General features: G+C 37.4%; 1 protein-coding gene across 2 annotated transcripts in view; it reads right to left on the reverse strand.

Annotated features, from left to right (window-relative positions):
- The window catches only part of LOC149076803 (macoilin-1), a 61,102-nt gene extending 44,239 nt beyond the window's left edge, over positions 1-16,863 (reverse strand). Inside the window, exon 1 of one of the 2 annotated variants that reach the window (XM_089244485.1) lies at positions 16,364-16,863. In XM_089244485.1, coding sequence (XP_089100611.1) covers positions 16,364-16,443 — 80 coding nt within the window. In that variant the 5' untranslated portion in view covers positions 16,444-16,863. The remainder of the gene's footprint in view (positions 1-16,363) is intronic. The other variant, XM_089244484.1, reaches the window with a different exon arrangement.
- Between the last annotated feature and the right edge of the window lie 4,395 nt (positions 16,864-21,258).

Raw genomic sequence — 21,258 nt, forward strand, 5'->3', positions numbered from 1 at the left:
AGTTAAACCTCCAGATCAAGGTGTAAACACTCAAAATTTGAATCTGTTTGACATCAAACAGACACATTTAACACAACAAACACATTTAAGAGTATGGAAGTATCGGAAAGTTCAGATTGCTATACATTAGTGAAAGTATATTTCCTTGATAGCCAAAATGAAGATATAAGAATGATAAGCAAAATTTGGGAAACAGTTTCATAACGGATGATCATGAACTATTTCCGTAAATCAGATTTTGAACATGGTCAAGAAATTCTGCGGTGATGCTGATTCCAGAAGAGTGGAATAATGGAGCAGCTAAGATAAATTATAATTATTGAGAAAGTTTCGTAACAGATAAAAAATTTAACTAATTGATAATTCTAATCCCAACGTGAATGTTGATGATTAAGTTGCAATTTGTAATCATTTTACAGATACAGGTCAGATTAATTGGATAATTCGAACATTTTTCCAGTGACTTTGAATTTCGAATTAACCGAGTGTATTAATCGACTGTACTCAAACGAATTAACTCGTTAAACACTTTAATTATTGCATCGGTGCCACGAGGGGAAAAAATCTAAAAATCGATAGTTCCAGAATGCAGTTTTTGCGTTATGTTTTGAAGTAAAGAATATTTTTCCCTTTATTGCGCAACCTCAAGATTCACCTGGAGCAGTTGCTCCCTTTGTGGTTCCGTCCTAGGGTTGAACGGATGCGATTCCGAGTTCCATTAACTACGCTGTTTTTTATTGTTAAATAACAGATTTATTTCGCCTAAAAATTTTGGTAATGAGGCATGTGTTAACGTTAAAATAAATTTCACAAATTTACAATGTTTAATCGGCGTGGGCATCGTTTGGTTTTCTTCATCTCGGTATATCATACGTAGTGTTTCAAAAAATGTGCGTCACGGCTCCTAGGGGCGTCCAACCTTTGTCAGGGGCGTCGCGGCAAGCTGGAGATATTGGGTTGTGCGCCTATTTACGTTTTGAAGTGCTTCTTTTATAAGTGAAAACATCATTATTTATGTCTTCTCAGCAACACTGATATGTTTTTTAGCGGAAATCTCACCACTCTATTTCGAGTACCCCGATTTCAAAACTATCGCAAGGCGGCGATAGAATTCAGATAATGCAGCGACACAACATGGATTCTTTTTTTTTTCGCCTTTCCCAACCTTCCGTTTGAAGCGTTTACGTTCTGTCCGTTTAAGGACGTAACTGCATCATCGAACGTGACCCCAACTTGTGTCCGTGATACACGACTGAGTATGACCGATGCCGCCTCGGCATTCACTTTAACCTTCTTTTAACCATTCGGTCGTGCGGATAACTCGGTCACCGAAAGTGAGCGGGAAAAACAAAAATAAGAAGGAAAAAGTCTCACATTTGTGGGTGTCTTGCCCTAAATCTTGCGAAATGCGTTTTGCCGGTCAAAAAAATAGTCTACTTCTTAAGATGTTCGCACCACAAATCATAATTTATTTTTATTAGAAAAATCAATATTCCCCTTATTTTATCTGTCATTTCTTCAAAATTACCATGTTGCATTTGTATTTATGATAAACGTGGAACCATATCATTCCTTAGGTATAATTTCTGCATATACGTCGTACCGAAACAGGTCACGTTTTATTAGTCTATCTATTTTCCATACATGTCGATCCAAATGCTTTTTCTAGCGCAAACTTTCCATTTTTTCTCACGCGGACATTTTATTCGGGGGATGCACATCATACCAGATAAATCAATCAAAAAAAAATTTCTGTTATTTACTGGATGGTCACATTGAAAAAAAAAACGAAAACAAATGCAGTACTTCCTTTTGGCGATCAGTTATAATAATAAATCAAAATTAATGGTGCAAAATAAATAAAACCAGGCCCGTAACTAGGCTAGGCCAACCAGGACTTCGAGCCAAATGTGCGAGGGCCCCCCCCCCCCACCACGAAAAATTTACACTTATTTTGTATAATAATAACCCTTTCAAGAGGGCTCATGAAAAAGTGCATTCTCGGAACCCATGGGCTCCGAGAATGCACGCTACGGCCCTGAATAAAACTATTACTGTGACTGCTGTCATTAATTTATCTCATACATTTCAACATCATGTGAAAGGTTAACTTCCCAAGTTCCATTTGGCAACACAAAAAAAAAAGCTTCCCTCTCCTTAGACCAGTGGTTCTCTAACTTTTGTCACTTGCGACTCCATTGCCTGATTCATGGTTCATCGATCTCCACCTCACCACAACGCACACTTTGAGAAACATTGCCTTAGATCAGTGGTTCTCAACCGGTGCTCCGCGGAGCCCTTGTTGCTCCATGTGAATTCCCCAGGGGCTCCGCGACAGCTTAAGAAAAATACAAAAAACTGTAAATTTGGAAAAAATAATAAGTATTTTTGAATAATAATAAATCATTAACTTTGATAAATGAATGAAAAATAGGCCTACGGGGCTCTTCCATAGAAATTATATGCCAGAAAGGGCTCCGCGAGTCAAGAAAGGTTGAGAACCGCGGCCTTAGATGTTCACTCAAACAAAATGCTGGTAATTTTTGCTACCTCCGTGCCAGCATAGCCAATCTACTTCACCAAACACCAAATCTGGCCATATCGCTATATTTAAATTTACTGCCATTAATGAGTTGGGTTGGAAACGAAAGCACCATCTATCGGTGGCCGCCTCGAGCTCGTTAGGAAAATATTTATATTCTTCCCAAGGTATGACCCTGGAACCGTGGCGGCAACCTTTATGGTGGTAGACGAGCATCTTACCACCATGCCACGCGAGCGGAGCATAGTCAATCTGGAGCTCCTTGAAATAACAGATTGATCAGGCAATTGAGTCGATCGCATCACCTATCCACTGCTTTAATTATTCCTGTGTTGGGGAGGGGGTGACCTTTTTCATATACTCCCAAATTAATATTTGAAAAAAATCAAAAAGCAAGTTTTTGAATAATCTAGGATTTCGTAAGCTTTTTATTTCGTATGCTTTTTATTTTGATAAAAGCGCTTCTAGTGAACGTTTCGGAAATGACGGCTTTTTTCAGTGTTTCCAAATGTTGGCTAAAGCTGGTTTTCTGCAGTTTTCCAACTTCGAGGAGCGAATGCGAGCCGGTCTCCTATTTGAAGAAGTCTCGCCGCAGAGAGCGGACAGACCTTCAAAATGATACTTTCAAAACACGAAAATTTAATCATTTACCATCTTCGATTCAAAGTATGGATGGCAGCAGCAAGAATACGAATCAAGCGCAACTCTAACAACATAAATACGTTAGTGCAATACACACTCAGAACGCACATTCTGGCATGTACCGATTCGTTAGTAATTCTGCAGAGGAATGTGTGTGTACGATGTGCATTTACGGCCAAGTAGTACCCGTGGTAAGAATAGCGTTGCCAAACGAAATGTGGAGACAAATTTCGTGTTACGGTGATGCGTGTGAAATAAATAAATTACAGCAATCACAGGAAATTTTTTCTTTTTATATTCATTTTGAATTTCCCAGTATATCGCTGCACAGTTCTTTTAGAGATCCAATTACTGATCCTCTTCAAAAAAATAAATTTTGACAACCGGAATAAAGTTCCTCTGACATTTCCAGTTTTATTTCTTCATTTATGTATTTTAATTTCGGAACTTGGGCTGGGTTTCACACGCGAATCCGACATCGACATCCGAAGACAGTTCTGGGGCTTGACAACGAACTGGCTTCATAACGAGATCATCATCTGGCAAAAGACCTTTCTTGATAGCTAAACATCCACCGCTCGTGCTGTGGAAACAGTCCGGGCAAAGGTAGAGAGAGCGGGGCTAGAACAGGAGTGAAGGATACTGCCAGGGCAGCAACGAGTGACGGTCGATAGTTTCTTAACCTACCCCTCACTTTCGAGCATGTGAAACACACAAATCATTCCGCCATCTTTTCCCTTGGTTTAAAATCGCTCTCATCGCCGTTCAAGCAGGTAAAACGCGAAAACATCTCGGAGACGACGCTAATGAATACACACAATACATTCGCGTCTCTCGATCGTACTGAGATTACATTTTGAGGGGGAGAAGAGGAAATAATCCGAAGCGTTTGCAATGTCGAGTTCTTGTTTCGCAAAATTAACATTCAAAAAACAAGACTAAATTTCCACTAAAATCAACGCCATTTTTAAAAATGTCAACGTAAAATTTTAATTTCTTCAATTTTTTCCATGTAAAAACAACATACATCTTCCGTCCATATCGCCAATAAAAAAAAATTGTACCAAGTTTTTTTTCCTCCTTTCGGGGAAGATATATTTCCAATTAGAATTTCAGCAATATTTACTCATTTCAAGAGTAAATTTTGCTAAAAAACAAGAACAATAAAGCTTTGGTAGAGGAGCAGGGGAACTTTTCCTACGTGAACACACTTCACTCTCAAAATAAAACAAAAATTATATTTTGACAAACATAATACGAAATGTATCGAAACTATAGTTTTGTGAGTCTATTCTTTCCTCTCTCAAGATTCTCAATATGGCAAAAAAAAGATTCTTAGACAAAAAATTTGTATTTATGTAAATAGTAGCTTGGTTTTAGAAATAAATTATGCTTTCATATACAAAAATACAAAATAAATTTAGAGACCTCTATTTGTGTAAAGATCCAAAAGTACAAAATCAAATGTGATGATCTCACAAAATAATGAACTTTTTCAAGAGTAGAAAAAAACATCGTCTACATGTGTAGGTCATTGCCAAAAAATATAGGCCAACATTCCACATTTTTGAAAAGAATTCAAAGTTGAACTGTCAAAATAAAATTGAACTCAAGTTATACCCAAACACTTGAAGTTTAAAATTTCATAAATATTTTCACTTTTATTTTGTAACAATATTTTATTTTTTAAGTTTTATGGCTAAAAGTCATGTATTTTGTCCATTCTGTTACAAAAAATATTGTAGTAAAAAAAAAATATTATTTCGGTTGTTTTTACCCTTAAAATAATGAAATCAACTTATTCCTTACACATATGCTGGAAAAAAAGGCAGTTTTAAATTTTTTTTAAACCTTTTTTTCTGGTTTTTTTTATATGGTTCTTCATAATTTATTCTTTACATATAAGTTTGGATTTTAAGTAGCTAAATATAAGTAACTAGCTATAATACCCGGCGCTGCCCGGGTTTTCTTCAATGAGGCTGTTAGGAACACGTGATATCTCCCTCTTTCTTTGAGTGACATGCAAACAGTGTCTAAGTTAACCAATATGGCGACTTCCTGCGCGACTTCATGAAATAAACAAATCTAGATTTAAAGAAACATAGAAATGAATATATACTTTTTTCCTTTTTTAACGGATGTTAGGTATTTCGATTCTCCCTCCCCCTGAACTTCAAGTTATCCATCTCTGCCTGTTTCTGCTTCAAAAAATGCATAATTAAAGCTGTGGAATTTTTTCGATGTACTTTTTACGGGCCCATAATTAATTTTAAAATATCCTAACCTACATGGATTTATGCAGTTCAATATTAAAAGAACAATACTCAGACATTAATTTTCATGCCTGAGAAGATATAAAAATTTGAAATCAATTTTATTGCATGGATATCCAACTCGAAAGTAGAGTTCCGGCTAATTATTTTATATGGGCTTCGTATATCTCTACGTGAACTCAATATTTCAAAAATCGAGAATTCAATACAATTTCTAAAATTATTGATGTGGTGGAAAACCCCACCAAATTTCAGCATTTCTACAGTAAAATCGGCAATTTTAACAGTGATTTCTATGAGTCACCCTTTTCCTGACCCTCAAAGCGATGCTGATGATGATTATGCATCTATTCAAAAAGCCTCATTATTGAGAGTATTGAAATGTAATTGTATTGAATAGTAGTATTGTGTAGTATTGAAAGTATTGGCAAACCATTATAAAGGCATAAACTATTACATATACTAACCAGATTAAAGAAGTGACAAACCATTATAAAGGCATATGCATGTCTGAAACGCATTGCTAGGGAACCTAGGTAACCAAAGTAAACGTTCGGAAAGTGATTGTTGAGATCCAAAAACTATTGTTGCCCGACAGTTTTTTGTGCATTTGCCCTACTCTGACGAAATTTTAAAGTAGCCTATCGTTTAAGTCGGGTCTCATTTGGTATATTTGCAAAATTTGGCGACGATCGATCTAAAATTGTAGATTTGTATAGAGAACATACATACACACACAGAGACAGACAGAAAATGAATTTTATATATATAGATTTATAAGTTAGCATCTTAGTTTGAAGTGTTCAATTTTTTTTTTGCCTTTTATGAACTGCAAAAATGCACGTAACAGAGTGGACAGAAATGTTTACCTGAAAGTAAGCCATCTCAAATAATCTAAATAAGTTATACAAATACACTTTTATTTTCTTAACTATTATATACGCAATGTGATGAGGGTTCCAGAGACTCCTTCATGATGGGTGAAAAACATCCATGCTGAGGAAATTTAAAAAACACCCCCCCCCCCTCACCCATTGTTTCAATTTTGGCTCTGGTAAAATTTTTAAAATCTAGTCAAAGTGGACACTGGACTGACTCAGCTGTATCATTAGGATGATTTTTCTCTTTTACTTCAAAAGGTTTTTTGTTTCTTCTGAATAGTAAACTGATGTTGGCATATCTCGTTTATACCTCTCACATTGGTAATCCAGAGGGGGATTGTGGGGGGTATAGAGCCTTCAAACTAGGGATGGGACGAATAGCGATTTAACAGAACACCAAATATTTCGCAGCTGAATTCTTAAAATTCATCACAATTATAAATAAAATTAGTGTTTCTAATTGAAAATAAAATTACTGGTAATTTCAAATGATTGATATTGAATTTTAATTATGCAATTTATTATATTAATTAATGTTGAAAAACTGGTAATTGAAAGATTTTTATTGCCATTATACTGACAATCAAATTTAACAATTATATATCTTATTTTAAAATTACAGAATCAATTTTTTTTTTCAACGCTTATTTCTATAATTTTATATCCTAATTAAGAAAATGTCAACCCATTATTTACTCTCAACTAGTAATGCATCGTAAAATTTATGACTTATTTTCTTATTTTTCCCTCTTTGGATGTTCTTTACCCCTTTTGTCTCTTTCAGTAGCTCTACCTTTCTTGTCTATGCGTTCCCTCTTTCAGTCAGTGAACTTGTGTAATATATACAAGGTGTATAGGTAACAGTGTGTATGGCATTTTGCTGGCGAACCATTGATCCGAGAGGCATACTTTCAGTTAGGAAAAGTATCCAAATAACGTGTGGTACTCAAATATGTTCATGTTTCAAGAGGTTGTATAGTTATTAAAATAAAAATAACTTTTTCTACAGTCCCTGTATGCCCAAAAACCCAGTAAGAAAGTTGTTGCCCTTACTCTCCTGTTGCCAACAAAAAAATTCCACGTTTCCAAGTGCAATAAATCTTCTAATCTCTTTAGTTGATAAAACTTTACTTCAAATCATAAACGTTGACTTTGTTGTTCCAAAAACTCTAGTCTCTAGTTATGCAACATGTAACAGAGTGGACAAATAAGCCTATAAATTACTATTTTTTCATTGAAAATGCAAATGATTGATGAAAACTTCTATTATAGGCCAACTTCCATTTACTATCACTTAATGTAGATGGGAGAAAAAAACGTAATTATCTATGATAATGACGTAACAGTGTACATCCAAAAATTAAGAATCTGGTAAAAGACATAACGTGAATCTTGACTCATTTTTCGAAAGTTAAATCCAAAATTTTTTGGATCAAGCATTAAAAGTAAACTTTTCAATGAGCTCAAAAGTGTTACCACATCTATTCTGGTATAAAAATATATTTGCCAAATGACCGCAACAGAGTGGAATTTTAAGATGGGCAAAATATTCAGACATGAACAAAACAAAAAATAATTTTTCAGAAGAAAAAAAATATATTTTTTTTAATTGTGATGTCAATTTTATTCATCTATGGCACATATATGAAATGTGATTCAATGCAGGGCCGTAACTAGGATTTTTGCTACCAGGGGCAAACATTATATATATTTTGCTGCCCACACACCTTTAAAATATAATTGTGTAATGGTGTTCTCTGTTCCCATCTTAAACTGCCACCACTTAAATTTTGCTGACCAGAGCAGTTGTTCCTCCTCCCCTGCGCCCCTCTAGTTATGACCCTGATTGGTGTAAATGTGGATTTTTTTTAAAGCTGGGACAGCAAGAAACAATGTTTTGCTAAATAAAACAATGATTTTTTTTAAATTATTAGGTACTATTTGAAACAAATTAAAAAATACCATGTAACAGAAAATTAAATAAAAAACTATAAAAAAATTAAATAAAAACATACTCAATATGACGATGAGCTGAAAATATTTTGGGCATATTTTAGATACATTACATTACTATTTGATTGAGAACACAGTTTTCTTAATTTTCAAAACTTGGACTGAAACCATGGTATTAACGGAACAGTTAACCAATATCAGTTTTATGGCATGACTTTTGTACTGTGACTGTAGAGATATTGACATCTTAGTTCTATTACGTATAGTAGATAGATATTGATATACAGTAGTATTGATATCCTATATATATATATATATATATATATATATACAGTAGTATTGATATCCTATATATATATATATATATATATATATATATATGAATATGATATCCACTATATCAATACTACTTGTGATAAATCACAAATGTAGTTATCAAGTGTGGCGCAGTTACAAAGATGTTTTGTTTAAAACATCTACAATAATATAAAAATCCCTTGGATCTTCAGAATTTTTACCTCCTCTCCCCAAAATGTAAGAGAATGACAGATACACAACAGGTACATGGCAGCACCTAATTAAGTTCACTGTGATAACGGTAGTTTATCCCTGTCCTTGAAATGCTAGATTAGGACCTTTCTTGAAAAAGATTTCTGATCACAGCAATAGTTATTTGTCAGTTTTGCACTATTAATTATGACAAATAGACAGTATGCTCCAGGACTTAGTTTTTAGTTCTGGGATTTGCTGACATCGACATCTAAAATTTTACATAAGCAATTAAAAAAATTGGAGTACCAGTAAATTTTTGGTTTTTCACACTACAAATTCATAATTGTGGGGCCCCTGAAAAATCTGATCAGAGGCCTGCCAAAGATCCTAGCCTAGGGGCCCTACTGCAGTATGTGAGGGTCATGATATAGTATTGCCATTCAAACATATGTCATCATTAGTATGACCTGATGTCCCAGTCTATCTTTGAGCTGCCCCAAGAGAACATAATTTGGTTGTACTATCAAATGCTAAGTAGTAGTATTAGGGGAAAATTTGTGATATTTAATTAACGTAGATGGTGTTTTGAAAAAAATTTAGCCCAAGGTCCTTCTTATTGAAATTTGATTATGCTAATAATGATAGAACTTATGAATCTTTAAAAAGAGTAAGTAATGTGATCTTTTCACAACTCAGTTTTCAATAGAACAACTCTTCAAAATGCTAAAATAGACATGTTTCCAGCTAATTGAAACTAATATTCTGTAGTTAATTGGCCTACCTGGAACTTACACTAGCCCGGAATGTGTGTGCAAATGGGCAGTTCAATTCCCTGAAGAGGCCAGTGGATTTTCTTTTCAAAACCCATTTGTGCATCATTTCCAGTCTTTTGCACTCTGAATCACAAGTGGAAAGTGACATCTCTTCCTCTGAATGTTTGACTATATTATCATTACAAATAGGCCTAATAAAGTAACTAAAACTCATCACATGATTCATTCTGTGAGACAAATTGATTTTCACAAGTAAAGTAAATACAGTAAAGTCAAGGGTCATAACCAGAAATTTACATTTTGGGGGGATCAAAGTGACATAACAATAGACTTGAGCATGCTATATTTCCTATAGGCCTATATATATATCAGCCATTTTCCAACATTTTGGGGGCTGGTCCCCTCCATCTCACTACACCTTGGTCAAGCCATGATTTGAGAAATCAGTTGGGACTGAGGTTTTCATTCAACAAATTGAGGATCAATTGTTAAAGGATCACAGATTAATACAAATATACTAATAGGCTTGACGAATTGGGAAAAAAGTTACCAATCAAATATTTTTGGGAGCCAAGTGTAGTTTTTCTTTCAGAGCCAGTAATCACACATGAAAAATTTTAGGTGCCAATATCAATCCCAGACACCAGGTCAATTGGAATTTCAATAACCTGGAATTTCTTAAGCCCTGTTATAGCTGCTACACATTCACAGTCTCAAGTAAACAATCTTGAAAAAAAGTCTACATAAACAAACATGAATAAAAGTTCAGCACTGTGTTATGATTATACAGGGTGTTTATTATAATATAATTAAAGTTCCCGTACACTAAGTAGTTTTTCACAAAAACTACTCATCCGCATACTATCAAATTTTCAGGATATCTTATTGAGACCATGGGAGAGAGATTTCTGCAATAAGAAAATAGCTGAATTTTCAACTAACAGGCTTTTTAATTACGTTTTCCTGTTTCTCGTGGTCCACATAACGTACATGCCAAGTTTCAATGAAATGTGTCCACCAGAGTATAATTACACTAATGCTACTCAGACTTATGTAGCGCCCGTCATGGACATATTCCATCGAAACTTGGTATATACATTATATGGACCACAAGAAAAAGGAAAATGCAATAAAAAAAGGATCACTTTCTCACATGGTGGTCGAAAATGTACCTATTTTTTTATTGCATGTTGATAATGAGACCATCTCCCATGGTCTCATTTTCCTGAAAATTTGGCAGTATTCAGATAAGCAGTTTTTGAGAAAAAATACTCAGAGTAAAGGAAATTTAACAATAAACATCCTGTATTTTGTAAGTGTGTCAAATCTCATCAATTTAAATGCAAACACACTAAGTCAATTAAGATAAATTTATTGTTTAAAAAATATATATTTGGCTCTACACATGGTAAAAATGTCATTTTTTTGCTAGTAATGTACCTCAACTTGGAAATTGATATCACACAGGCATCAATAATAAGTTCATATGAAAAGTCATGGGATCATAAACACTACTACTACCAAACTGCACATGCCCATCACAAACATTTTTTTTTGGATAATTAAGAATCAGTGCATGCATGCCAGAATGTCTTGTGTGTGTGTGTGTGTGTGTATATATATATATGTTGTAAATATGGCATGTATGGCTATGGTGTCTCATATATGTCGTAAATATGGCATGAATGGCTACGGTGTCTCATATATGTCATAAACATGGCATGTATGGCTATGGTGTCTCTCATATATGTCGTAAATATTGCGTGTGGCCTCACAAAATTTACCACATCAGAGTCATGAGCATTTTATGTTTAGAAAATGCTGTCATTTGTTTTATGTTAAAAATAAAAGAAGAAAAAGGCTTGAATTTTAATGTTTATGTAAATATCACATTGAAGTTTTGCTGGCTTGGCTCTCTGTGGGGGAAACTCGGAACATAAAAGCTACTACTACAAAGCTGTAAATGCACCTTGTAAATTAGGGCTTGATGAGTGCCAGGTTCCTAATGCAACTGGGAAACTAATATTGGCACCTAAAATTTTTTAATTTACATGTAATTGCTAAATTGGGAGGATGACAAAACTGTTTAATTTCATTGCACGAGTCCCGGAAAAGTGAAAAACATATTAATAGGACTGTTTTTATGAGGAGAAATCATGATTGGCTCCTAAGAAATTTCTCTGGTACCTAAATATTTTTAAGATTTGTCAAAAAACAGCCATGTTGTAAACATTTTTCTTTCTAATGGAAGCAACTGAATTTTCCTTCCATTCTGAATTCATCTTTGCATTAGCCAGTTGTGCAATTGTTAAAAACCTTCATATGAATAGCTGAGAGTGTCATAATCTTCAAAATGTGAATAGCTTATAAGGAGAGAAGCTATGAATCAGCCTCTCCTCTCACTCTCTTACATGCACACACAATCAATTATCACTTCGAAAAAGAACCAAAACATCATTGTTGCCCATACTTTATAGCCATTTATGGATGTGAGTTAATAGCTGTTTGTCTAGCAGGGCCACCTGCTACTAGACACAGGGCCCTGAACAGAGATACGCGAGACATTGACCCTCCCCCAGCATAGATGATGGAGCCAACTGATCTAATGTAATGAATTGCCATCATCATGCCCCCTCACAAAACTGAAAACCGATTGAAATTTTTGAGAATTTGTCAAGTAGGGACCTCCGAAAATTCACCTGGCCCGGGGGACCATGATGCTCTTAACCTTTTAACGGCCGAATTAAGATTTGAATTGATTTTCTGAATTTCTTTGATATTTGCTCTTCTATAATCCTTTAGTTCAGAGCAGTGTTACCCAAAGTGGGAGATGGAATGGTCCGGGGGAAGGGGGGGACCAATAGAAGCTACAAATATAACATAGGATTTTATGGGTTTGAGTGTGGGGGGGGGGGGCATGAGAGAAAAAAAAATTCTGAAGAAGGGGGTGATGGAACAAAAAGTTTGGGACACTATGGTTTAGAGATGTTAACCATAAAATTCATGAAAAAAAATTTCTTGATGTTTTCTGGACTTGTCCATGTCAACATTAAAATCAAAACAAAAAAATTAAATTTTATTCTTCCTTAAAAATAGGCAATTTAAAAAAAAATTAAATTTATGGCAAAAGTGCTCAAATGAATGAAATCTCTGTTTTGTAAATTAAGTTTGGAATCTCATGTATTCAGGAAAAAAAATCAAGTGCATTCATGTAGAAAAACATTTTTTTTCCAAATTAATAAAAAAATGTTCCGAATCGGGAACATTGGGCGTTACAGGTTAAGACAACCCTGTCTATAGATGGTCACGTTCGTGTTATGTCATACAAGCTTACCCTGTATGCCCCCAGGAGCAGGTCAGGTGAACATTATGACTTATCATACAAGCTTGAGCAATGCTTTTTAACCACATTGATTTAAAAATCTTGCATTACTGAAGCAAAACGGTAATTACTAGTGCTTGTTCGATTTTTATGCCCCTAAAGATGAAACATTGTTGCTGATCGGTAAATTCAAGTTTTTTAACCTATCAGCAATGACGTTTCACCTTTAGGGCATAAAAATTTGAGCCCTAATAATTACAAATCATTCATTTCAACTAAAAACCTTTAATACAGTGAATATCCTATGTAACAGGGCTCTACAAATCAAAATTTAGGTGCCAGCCAAATTTCTTAAAAGCCAAAAGTTTTCGCTAAAGAATAAAAAGGTTCAAAATAATGTTTTCTGAACTTTTCTGAGGCTGGGATTATAATATAAAAGTTTGATAAAATTCCTTTTGTAAAACTTGAAAAATCCAACCAATAAAGCTCATAGGTTACATTCGAGAAAATGCAACCAATAATCTTATTTGTTGAATTTTTCAAATTTTATAAAAGAACTTTTAAAAAACCTTTATAGTGAAATCCCGGCCCGAGACATACTATCTCCTCCCCGTGTTAAAAGCATGGGCAGAAATATGGGGAGACAGGCATTGCTCCCCATATTTGCTGCTATAAATTCCAAACATTTTGTGCTTCTCTCTGCCTGCAACTTAATAACAACACAAAGAAAATTTTAGGCAGCAATACCAATTTTTTGTTGCCATGGAGGCCTAGAGCCTGGGATTCGTCCAGCCCTGCCTATGGAATGTGATAAAGGAAAGGGACAAATTTATAAGGCAGGGGACAGATTTTGGGCACTTTTCCCAATTGTCTCTCTTTGGTCTTGATACACTTTTTTGCGTTAATAGGCCTAATTCCATTTATAACAATAACTTCTTTATAATCATGTTTCTCCAGTTCCTTGAGTAACATTATAGATATAGGCAATTCAGTGTATTTTTAAAAAACTTTATAGTTTAACAGCTGCTCAAAGCGAAACATTCTTTTTTGATGAAAAACTTTTCTTTCTCCAAATAAGCTTGAGACAAAATAAGATCACAATTTGATCAAACTATGATTGTCCTATCATTTGAAGATCCTTTTCAAAACAGATACAGTGAAACTTGTCTATAACGATAAACCTGTCTATAATGATAATTTCCAGGCGGAATTCCTATTCAATAGGAATTAGTGCCAAACACTGAAAGTGTCTACAACGATAACTTGTTTATAACAATATTTTTCCTAGAGAGAGGGGAGTATCAGTATCATTATAGACAGGTTTTACTGTAATTTGAAATCAAGATCATGCATAAACTACTACTTAACTGTACATGCATCTAATATGCAGTCCCCTGCAGAATTTCTAAAGAATTGTTTAAATGCAGGAACGTGTTATGTGCATGTGTAGGCCTTGTACATTTATGGTGTAAGCTGCCTATATTATGGTGTCATTTTTGTTAGTGTGGCCATTCCCACTTTAGTATTTTGAAGTGAAGATGGTGAATGCTTGAATTTTTGTGTTTTGGAAGTTTCATGTTGAAAAGGTCTGCCTGCTCTCTGCAGAGTGACTTTTCCACAAATGGGATATCGGCTCAAATTTGCACCTCCAAGTTGCAAAGCCGCAGAAAACCAACTTCAACATTATGCATTTTCTGGGCTCTGGTTCCTGCATGGGCCAAAGAGGATTTGATTCTTGGTGACCCAAATTAAAAATTGTGTTTGTTAACCCTGCCTCCCATATCCTGCAGCCGAGCCCTCGTCTGGAATCTTTGACATGCCCCTCTAGTGAATTCATAGTATGCAAAAACAAAAAATAAAAACCGTCCTGGCCACAGGAAGCAACAAAACATTCCTTGACCCTAATCATGGGGACTTCTATGATGCCTGGCCCCTTTCAAGTCAAAATCGGGACCCGAGTACAAACTAAACAACAGATTTCTAGTGAAAATTTCCCACGCATGAATTAGAAGGGCCTAGCCATTTGAATGAAAGTCTGTTGAGGTTTAAATAGATCTTTGATTTGTATATTTGATCATTTAATATACAGCAAGGGTGCTCAACCTTAAGAAGAGTGCGGGCAATTTCATTGGTTCACAAACATGTCACGGCCACTCAAGTGATCTGTGAATATGCTGTGGGTCCCTGTGATCTGTAATTGTGCCATGAATCATAAGTGATCTGGAAATGTGCAACAGGTTACTTCGGTGATCAGTAAATGTGCTGTGGGACACTTACACTTGTGATCTGCGACTGTGCTGTGAGTAACGGAAGTGATGCGGGACTGCAATACAAATGTGCCATGGGTCACCTAAATGATGTGTGAATATGCTGTGGGCCACTAAGTGATCTGTAATTGTACCACAGATCACTTAAATTATCTGTAAATGTGCTGCGAGCTGTGTGAATAATATGGAACTGCACCAGAGCTCACTCAAGTTATCTGTGCTAGTAAACCACACATAAACCTACCACATTCCTCTGCAGAACTTCTAATGAATAAATTGGTACATGTTGGAATGTGCATGTACTTGTTATGAACCTGACAAAGGTCTGTTTCTGTGCACTGCTTGTTGTGTGTAGTGTCATCATCTGCCATTAGTTTTTTCAACTATGGGTGAAGTGTAATGATCGAATATATGTACTATTGCAGGCCTGTTGCTCTCTCTGCAGAGAGACTTTTTAAACAAGGAGATTTGCCCCTCGAAGTTGTGAACCACAGAAAACCAACTTCAGCCAACCACCACTGTGACAACAGTGAATATGTTGCGGCTCCCTTATGTGATCTGTATGCAGATGTGCAGGGTGGCATCTTAAGTACTCTGCAAATGTGCAAGGGTCACTCAAGTGATCTGTGAACATGCTGTGGGTCCTTTAAGTGATCTGTAAATGCACCACTTAGTTCAGTTATAAGGTTTGAGGTCGCGGGCCGCATCGTATGACCAGGGCCACATTTGGCAGGAAGGCCATAGGTTGAGCATATATGATCTACAGCGTTGATGAGTGTTATGATCCCCCTTCGAGGAATGAGCATATTTCAAGGTATCCGAAATAAATGAAAATTAACAATGTAAATGATAACAGAAAAAAGTTTGTTTATCAGCGTGAGAAATGACATGACGATTGTCACATTGTGTGCCGGGAATCTTACGGGGCGGGGGGAGGAGGGGGGAAGGGAATACAGTTCCGCTTTCTTGGGATTTACGAAGGATGTTAACGCCGCGTGTTCACATCTACCAATCGTCGAAAAATCAATTCACGGAATTTGCGAACGCGTTCAAAATAATATCCAACAGCAGCCTCGAACCTGTCAGTTATATGGAGCATATGTGATCGTGGTTGGCTTCGACGGGAGCGAGATCTCAGCAGCGGCCATTCCGCTAAGCCTACCGCCATCACTTCGTGAAAGAAAACAAAAGAGAGAGAGAGAAAAAAAAAGCGCTTACCTTCCATATATGCCTTCAGCTATTTTAGTTCTTTTCACAGGCCTTCTGATTTTTCCACATTCGGCATTTCGCCGCTTCATATTCCCTGGATGAACTCCTTATTATTCTTTAGCTTATTTTGTTTGTGTTTCTCAGATCTCTTTTTTTTTATTTTACCACTATTATTATTTTGTATTTTCCCCCTTTACGAAGGCTTACGGCAGCATCCACGAAAATCAAAACAAATAACGTATAAAAAAGAAAAAATCCCCCGCGCGCACGGAACACACACAACACTCACACACACGCTCGTCCCTTGACAAGTCTCTCCAGAAAAAAAACAAAAAAAAAAAAGAAAGAGCGAAGGTAACACTCGAAGAAGACGACGACGACGAAATTTTCCACAGCAGCAGCAGGCAGGCAGCAGTTGTGTGGTGTCTCTCTTTCTCTCGTCTGTTGTTTGTTTTCGTTGCTCTCCTGTCTTTTGGTGTAGAGTGCGTTATTAAGCCTCGCTGTTTTCTGCTGGCCGCTGATCGCATGCGCGCTACGCAAATATTGTGCGCTACGTCATCGGTGGCATCTCACCACCATGCTCGTCTGCTCTTTTCCCTCCCCCCCCCCTTCTCTCTTCATTCGTTCTCTATCATCCGTTCATCTATGTACCATCCCCTAATGTTTACATGTGCGACAGATTTCCCGCTTTTATTTTATACATAGAAAACGAACCATTGACAAATGACTTGACGCTTTTCTTTGAAAGCTATTACACAAAATACGGTTAGATGTCGACTTCAGCGGTTCCCAGTTGGGGGTGCCTACACCCCCAGAGGCGCAATTACGTTTTTGCCGCCTGTGGCTTACACGAATTTTGTCATCCTTCTCTCATTCTAGTCTAATTTTCTTGACCACTCATTCCTCAAATTCTCCACCATGTGCTATAACACACTTGTTCCTCCCCCCCCCCCCCCCCCAGTGAACACCAGAGCCGTCTTAAGAGCATCATGGGCCCCCCGGGCCAAGTGATTTTTCTGAGGCCCTACCTCGAAAATTCAACTACTTCTTATTTTTCGGAGGCTCCTCTTCTCTTGAGGCCCCTGAGTAAGTCCATGTGTTGAACTGGTCAACACCCCTTCTATAACAGAAAGCCTCTGCGCGAAGCTTCGTTGTCAGAGCATCATGGGCCCGTCCCCCGTCCCGGGCCAAGTGAATTTTCGAAAAATTCAACCGCTTTTCCTTTGTCTGAGGCCCCTCTTCTCTTGGGGCCGCCGGGTTGGTCCATGCGTTAAGACGGCACTGCCAATTCACCTGTAGTCTTTGGATATAGCAATCCGACGTATGCGAAATCTTTACCTTTTTTTTGCAGTATATTCAATGACTATAGGTGAAATGGACGACTTCAGTGACGTGACGAGCTTCGCGTGTAGACTTTCTGCTATAGAAAGTCACTCTTTTGGTCATTCCCATGCTCATACACTCTGTAAGTCACTCTTCTTATCATTCACATGCTTGCACTCTGTTTTGTTCACTCATATACTTACACATTTGTTTCGGTCACTCACATATACACAGGGTCGGATTAACCATTAAGCAAAATAAACACGTACTTAATCAACAGCAAAGGGGCACCAAAAAAAATCAAATAGTACTTTTTCTTAATTAAAATTTTTTACCCCAGCGTTAACAATCCAACAGAAAATCCTAAAAATCCTTTTAAACGCACTTGATTTTGTACAGTTCAAGATGGAAAAGTTGACCAGTGCTGCAACTATAAAGGTGGGCAGGGCGGCGTGGGGGGGGGGTCTGGTAGCCGGGCTCTGGACTAAGAAGCGGAGTCGACTCCTTTTTTGTTAAAATTGTGGGGAGGGGGTGCCAAAATGGACACAGATTCCCCTAAGTGACGGTAAATTTTAGTTTCTAGTTTCGGCCCTGAGGATGACACAAAAGCACATAGAAACTAAGTTAATAGCGAACAAGAACTCGTGTCAAAATGCTCAGTTTTTGGATTGAAATTTTGTTCCGTTTCCATGAAGTAAAAGCCCAAAGCTGTGTCTCACAACAGCATCATAGGCTCCTGGGTGAAATTAATTTTTCTTTGTCTCTCACTCCCCCCCCCCCCCCACCTTGCACACTTACTCTCCCCAAAATTTTAACTAGATCAGACTGTCATGAGGCCTCCTCCCCGGCATTCGGGGCTCCGAGCAGTGCCGTCTTAACGCATGGGCCCACCAGGGCACGGACCATGGGCCTCGAGAGTAGACGGGCCTCACGAAAATGAGAGCTAGTTAAAATTTTCTAGAATTTACCAGAGAGGACCTCAGAAAAACTACTTGGCCCGGAGGCCCATAATGCTCTTAAGACGGCCCTGGCTCCGAGCCAAGAGGGATCATAGGCCTTGAGTGACATGATTTTCTGAATCCCCATCCCCTACTTAAAAAAATACCTGCTTATACGAATTTACATACTTATTCTTGAAAATTGTAAACTGATCTAATTGTCATGAGATCCCGGGTCAAGAGGCGGGAGGGGGGGCACCAAAAGAAAATCACTCGTGTGCTTTAGCCCTTCATATAGGGTTAATAGCCACCACTGTAAAATTCGTTAGAAATTCCGCAGAGAAATATGGACGAAGTACATGTGTGGTTTAGTAGTAGTAGTAGTAGTAGTAGCCACCCCTGTAAATACGCCATTGCTGCACCCCCAGGGGTCCACGGCAGGGATGGACAAATCTAAAAATAAAAAAAATTAGGAGAATATTTTTTTAAAGGTTATATATGTTACTGCCAAAGCCCGAAGTTGGCCAGTTCACGAAGTAGATAGCCCAGATGACCCGGCCAATGTCCAAAATTCGGGCTTTAGCCGGTCCCTATACATCATCGCTATGTCGATCCCTATGATTCGGGATCATCGGCACCTTGACGTATTTTTTGTGATAATTATGACCACTTATAATTAGCCATGGAAACCCTAACGTTCAGAGGAATCTGAATATCGATATCTTAGTGATACATATATAGGGATGTATAGGGATCGATATAACGGCCGGCCAAAGCCCAGCGAAAGCCAGAATTTCGGACATTAGCCGGGTCAACTTTGGCCCCGGTAACATATATATACAGGGTGCATAAGTAACAGGGCATATGGTATTTTACTGGTGAACCGTTGATCCTAAAGGTATACATACATACATACTTCCAATTAGAAAAAGTTTCCAAATAGCGTATATTACTCAGATATGTCGGTCGTTCATGTTGTAAATGGTTGTATAGTTATTAAAATAAATTAATTAATTTTCATACAGTCTCCGTGTGCCCCAAAACCCAATTAAAAAGTTCTTGCCCTGTCTCTCCTGGTGCCAAATAAAAAAAATTCCACGTTTCTAAGTAATATTCACTACTCAATATTCACTGAGATATTCAAATTCAAAAAACGGAGGGAAGTTTGGAAAAAATGAATTAAAGGCGGGTAAAACAGTTTATCGTTTTACAGGGCAACAGGGTCTTGAGAAGAGGGTGTTCGTATATAAAAAGTTAACTTTTTTATTTCAATAACCATACAATCAGAGGCGCATTTTGCCGTCTGTGGGCTATATACAAATTTTGCCACCCTTCAGCCATTCAAGTCTAATTTTATTGACTCAAATTTGCAACCCTGCACCAAAACCCTCTTGAGCCCCGCCCCTTTAAATACGCCTCTGTCTCTAGGTCACTCTTATGGCCTCACTCACAGTCTTTTTTCCTTATTCTATTGCAGTGACGCATAAGTGTAGAGACGAGACCGCTGTATGTCACGGGTCCCTTAAGTGATGTGGAAATGTGCTGCGGGCCACTTAAGTGCTCTAGAGCGGTGCCGTGGATCGCTCAAGTGCTCTAGAACGGTGCAACAAGTCCCTCGAACGATCTGTAACTGTGCCGTGGCCCGCGTGGGTCACTCAAGTGATGTGGAGCTGTGCAGCGGGACAATTAAGTGAAATGTGACCCTTAGTTCATTTTCATAAAATTTTGAGGTCGCGGATCACATCAGATGACTCCGAGGCGCTCATGCTCAACCCATGGCGAGCAGCCACATTTGGTCCCCGGGCCATAGGTTGAGTATGTATGAGGGGTACAGAGAAAAGTTCCGTTGAGAAATCAACTTCACAAAATATCTGGGCTTGCCAATGCACAAATAAGAGGTTTTTAAGGAGGCAAAGTCAGCCTCAATTCTAACCAAAGGGTTCAGAGAGTAGCCCTGGTTAGATTTCGTAGAGTGACACACACACACTTGGCCTTATTCAGTAAACGCAGGAAATTACGGTACTTTTTTTTACGCTGATGACTGCCAAGAAACACATTTCCGGTCAATTCAGAGAGAGAGAGAGAGGGAATCGCTGCTAAAATGGTTGGCGCTATCTTCTCACGAAAAATTTCTAATGAACTCAAATTGTAACATTGATGCGTTAACGAACCAGTCATTGTAAATGGTGGAAAAAAACATTATGTATTCGTTTGATCATTTTTCGCTCTTTTTCATGAATGGAAGGTGATTTGCAAAACCATTCGCGAAATTCTTTCCAAAATGAGATCCATTCATTCCTTCCTCCTCCATTAACAAAATGATATTTATTCAAGATCCATTCAATCGAATCTGTTGAAATGAGTTTGGAATTTCACCAACAGATTATTCGAATTGCCATTTCATTTAAGGGAAAAAAATCACCTCAATTAGATATTTTAGACCATTGGTTCTCTCATCCTGGAGCCACGTGACCTCCCTCTTTGTGGTCCGGGGATATTCTAAGGGGAACACGGGTGGAAATCAGATGTAAGGGGAGCCATGGCAAGTGGTGAAAGGGGGGGGGGAGGGGTGTCATAGAGAGCTGTGAAGAAATAAAGTTTTTCATTGAAATATGGCGGAAGAAAGAGGCCTTGAAGTATTAC

The sequence above is a fragment of the Pholcus phalangioides genome, unplaced genomic scaffold (assembly GCF_987345545.1).
Source record: "Pholcus phalangioides strain wild (caught in Gottingen) unplaced genomic scaffold, Ppha-v1.0 ptg000015l_1, whole genome shotgun sequence".
NCBI classification, from domain to species: domain Eukaryota; kingdom Metazoa; phylum Arthropoda; class Arachnida; order Araneae; family Pholcidae; genus Pholcus; species Pholcus phalangioides.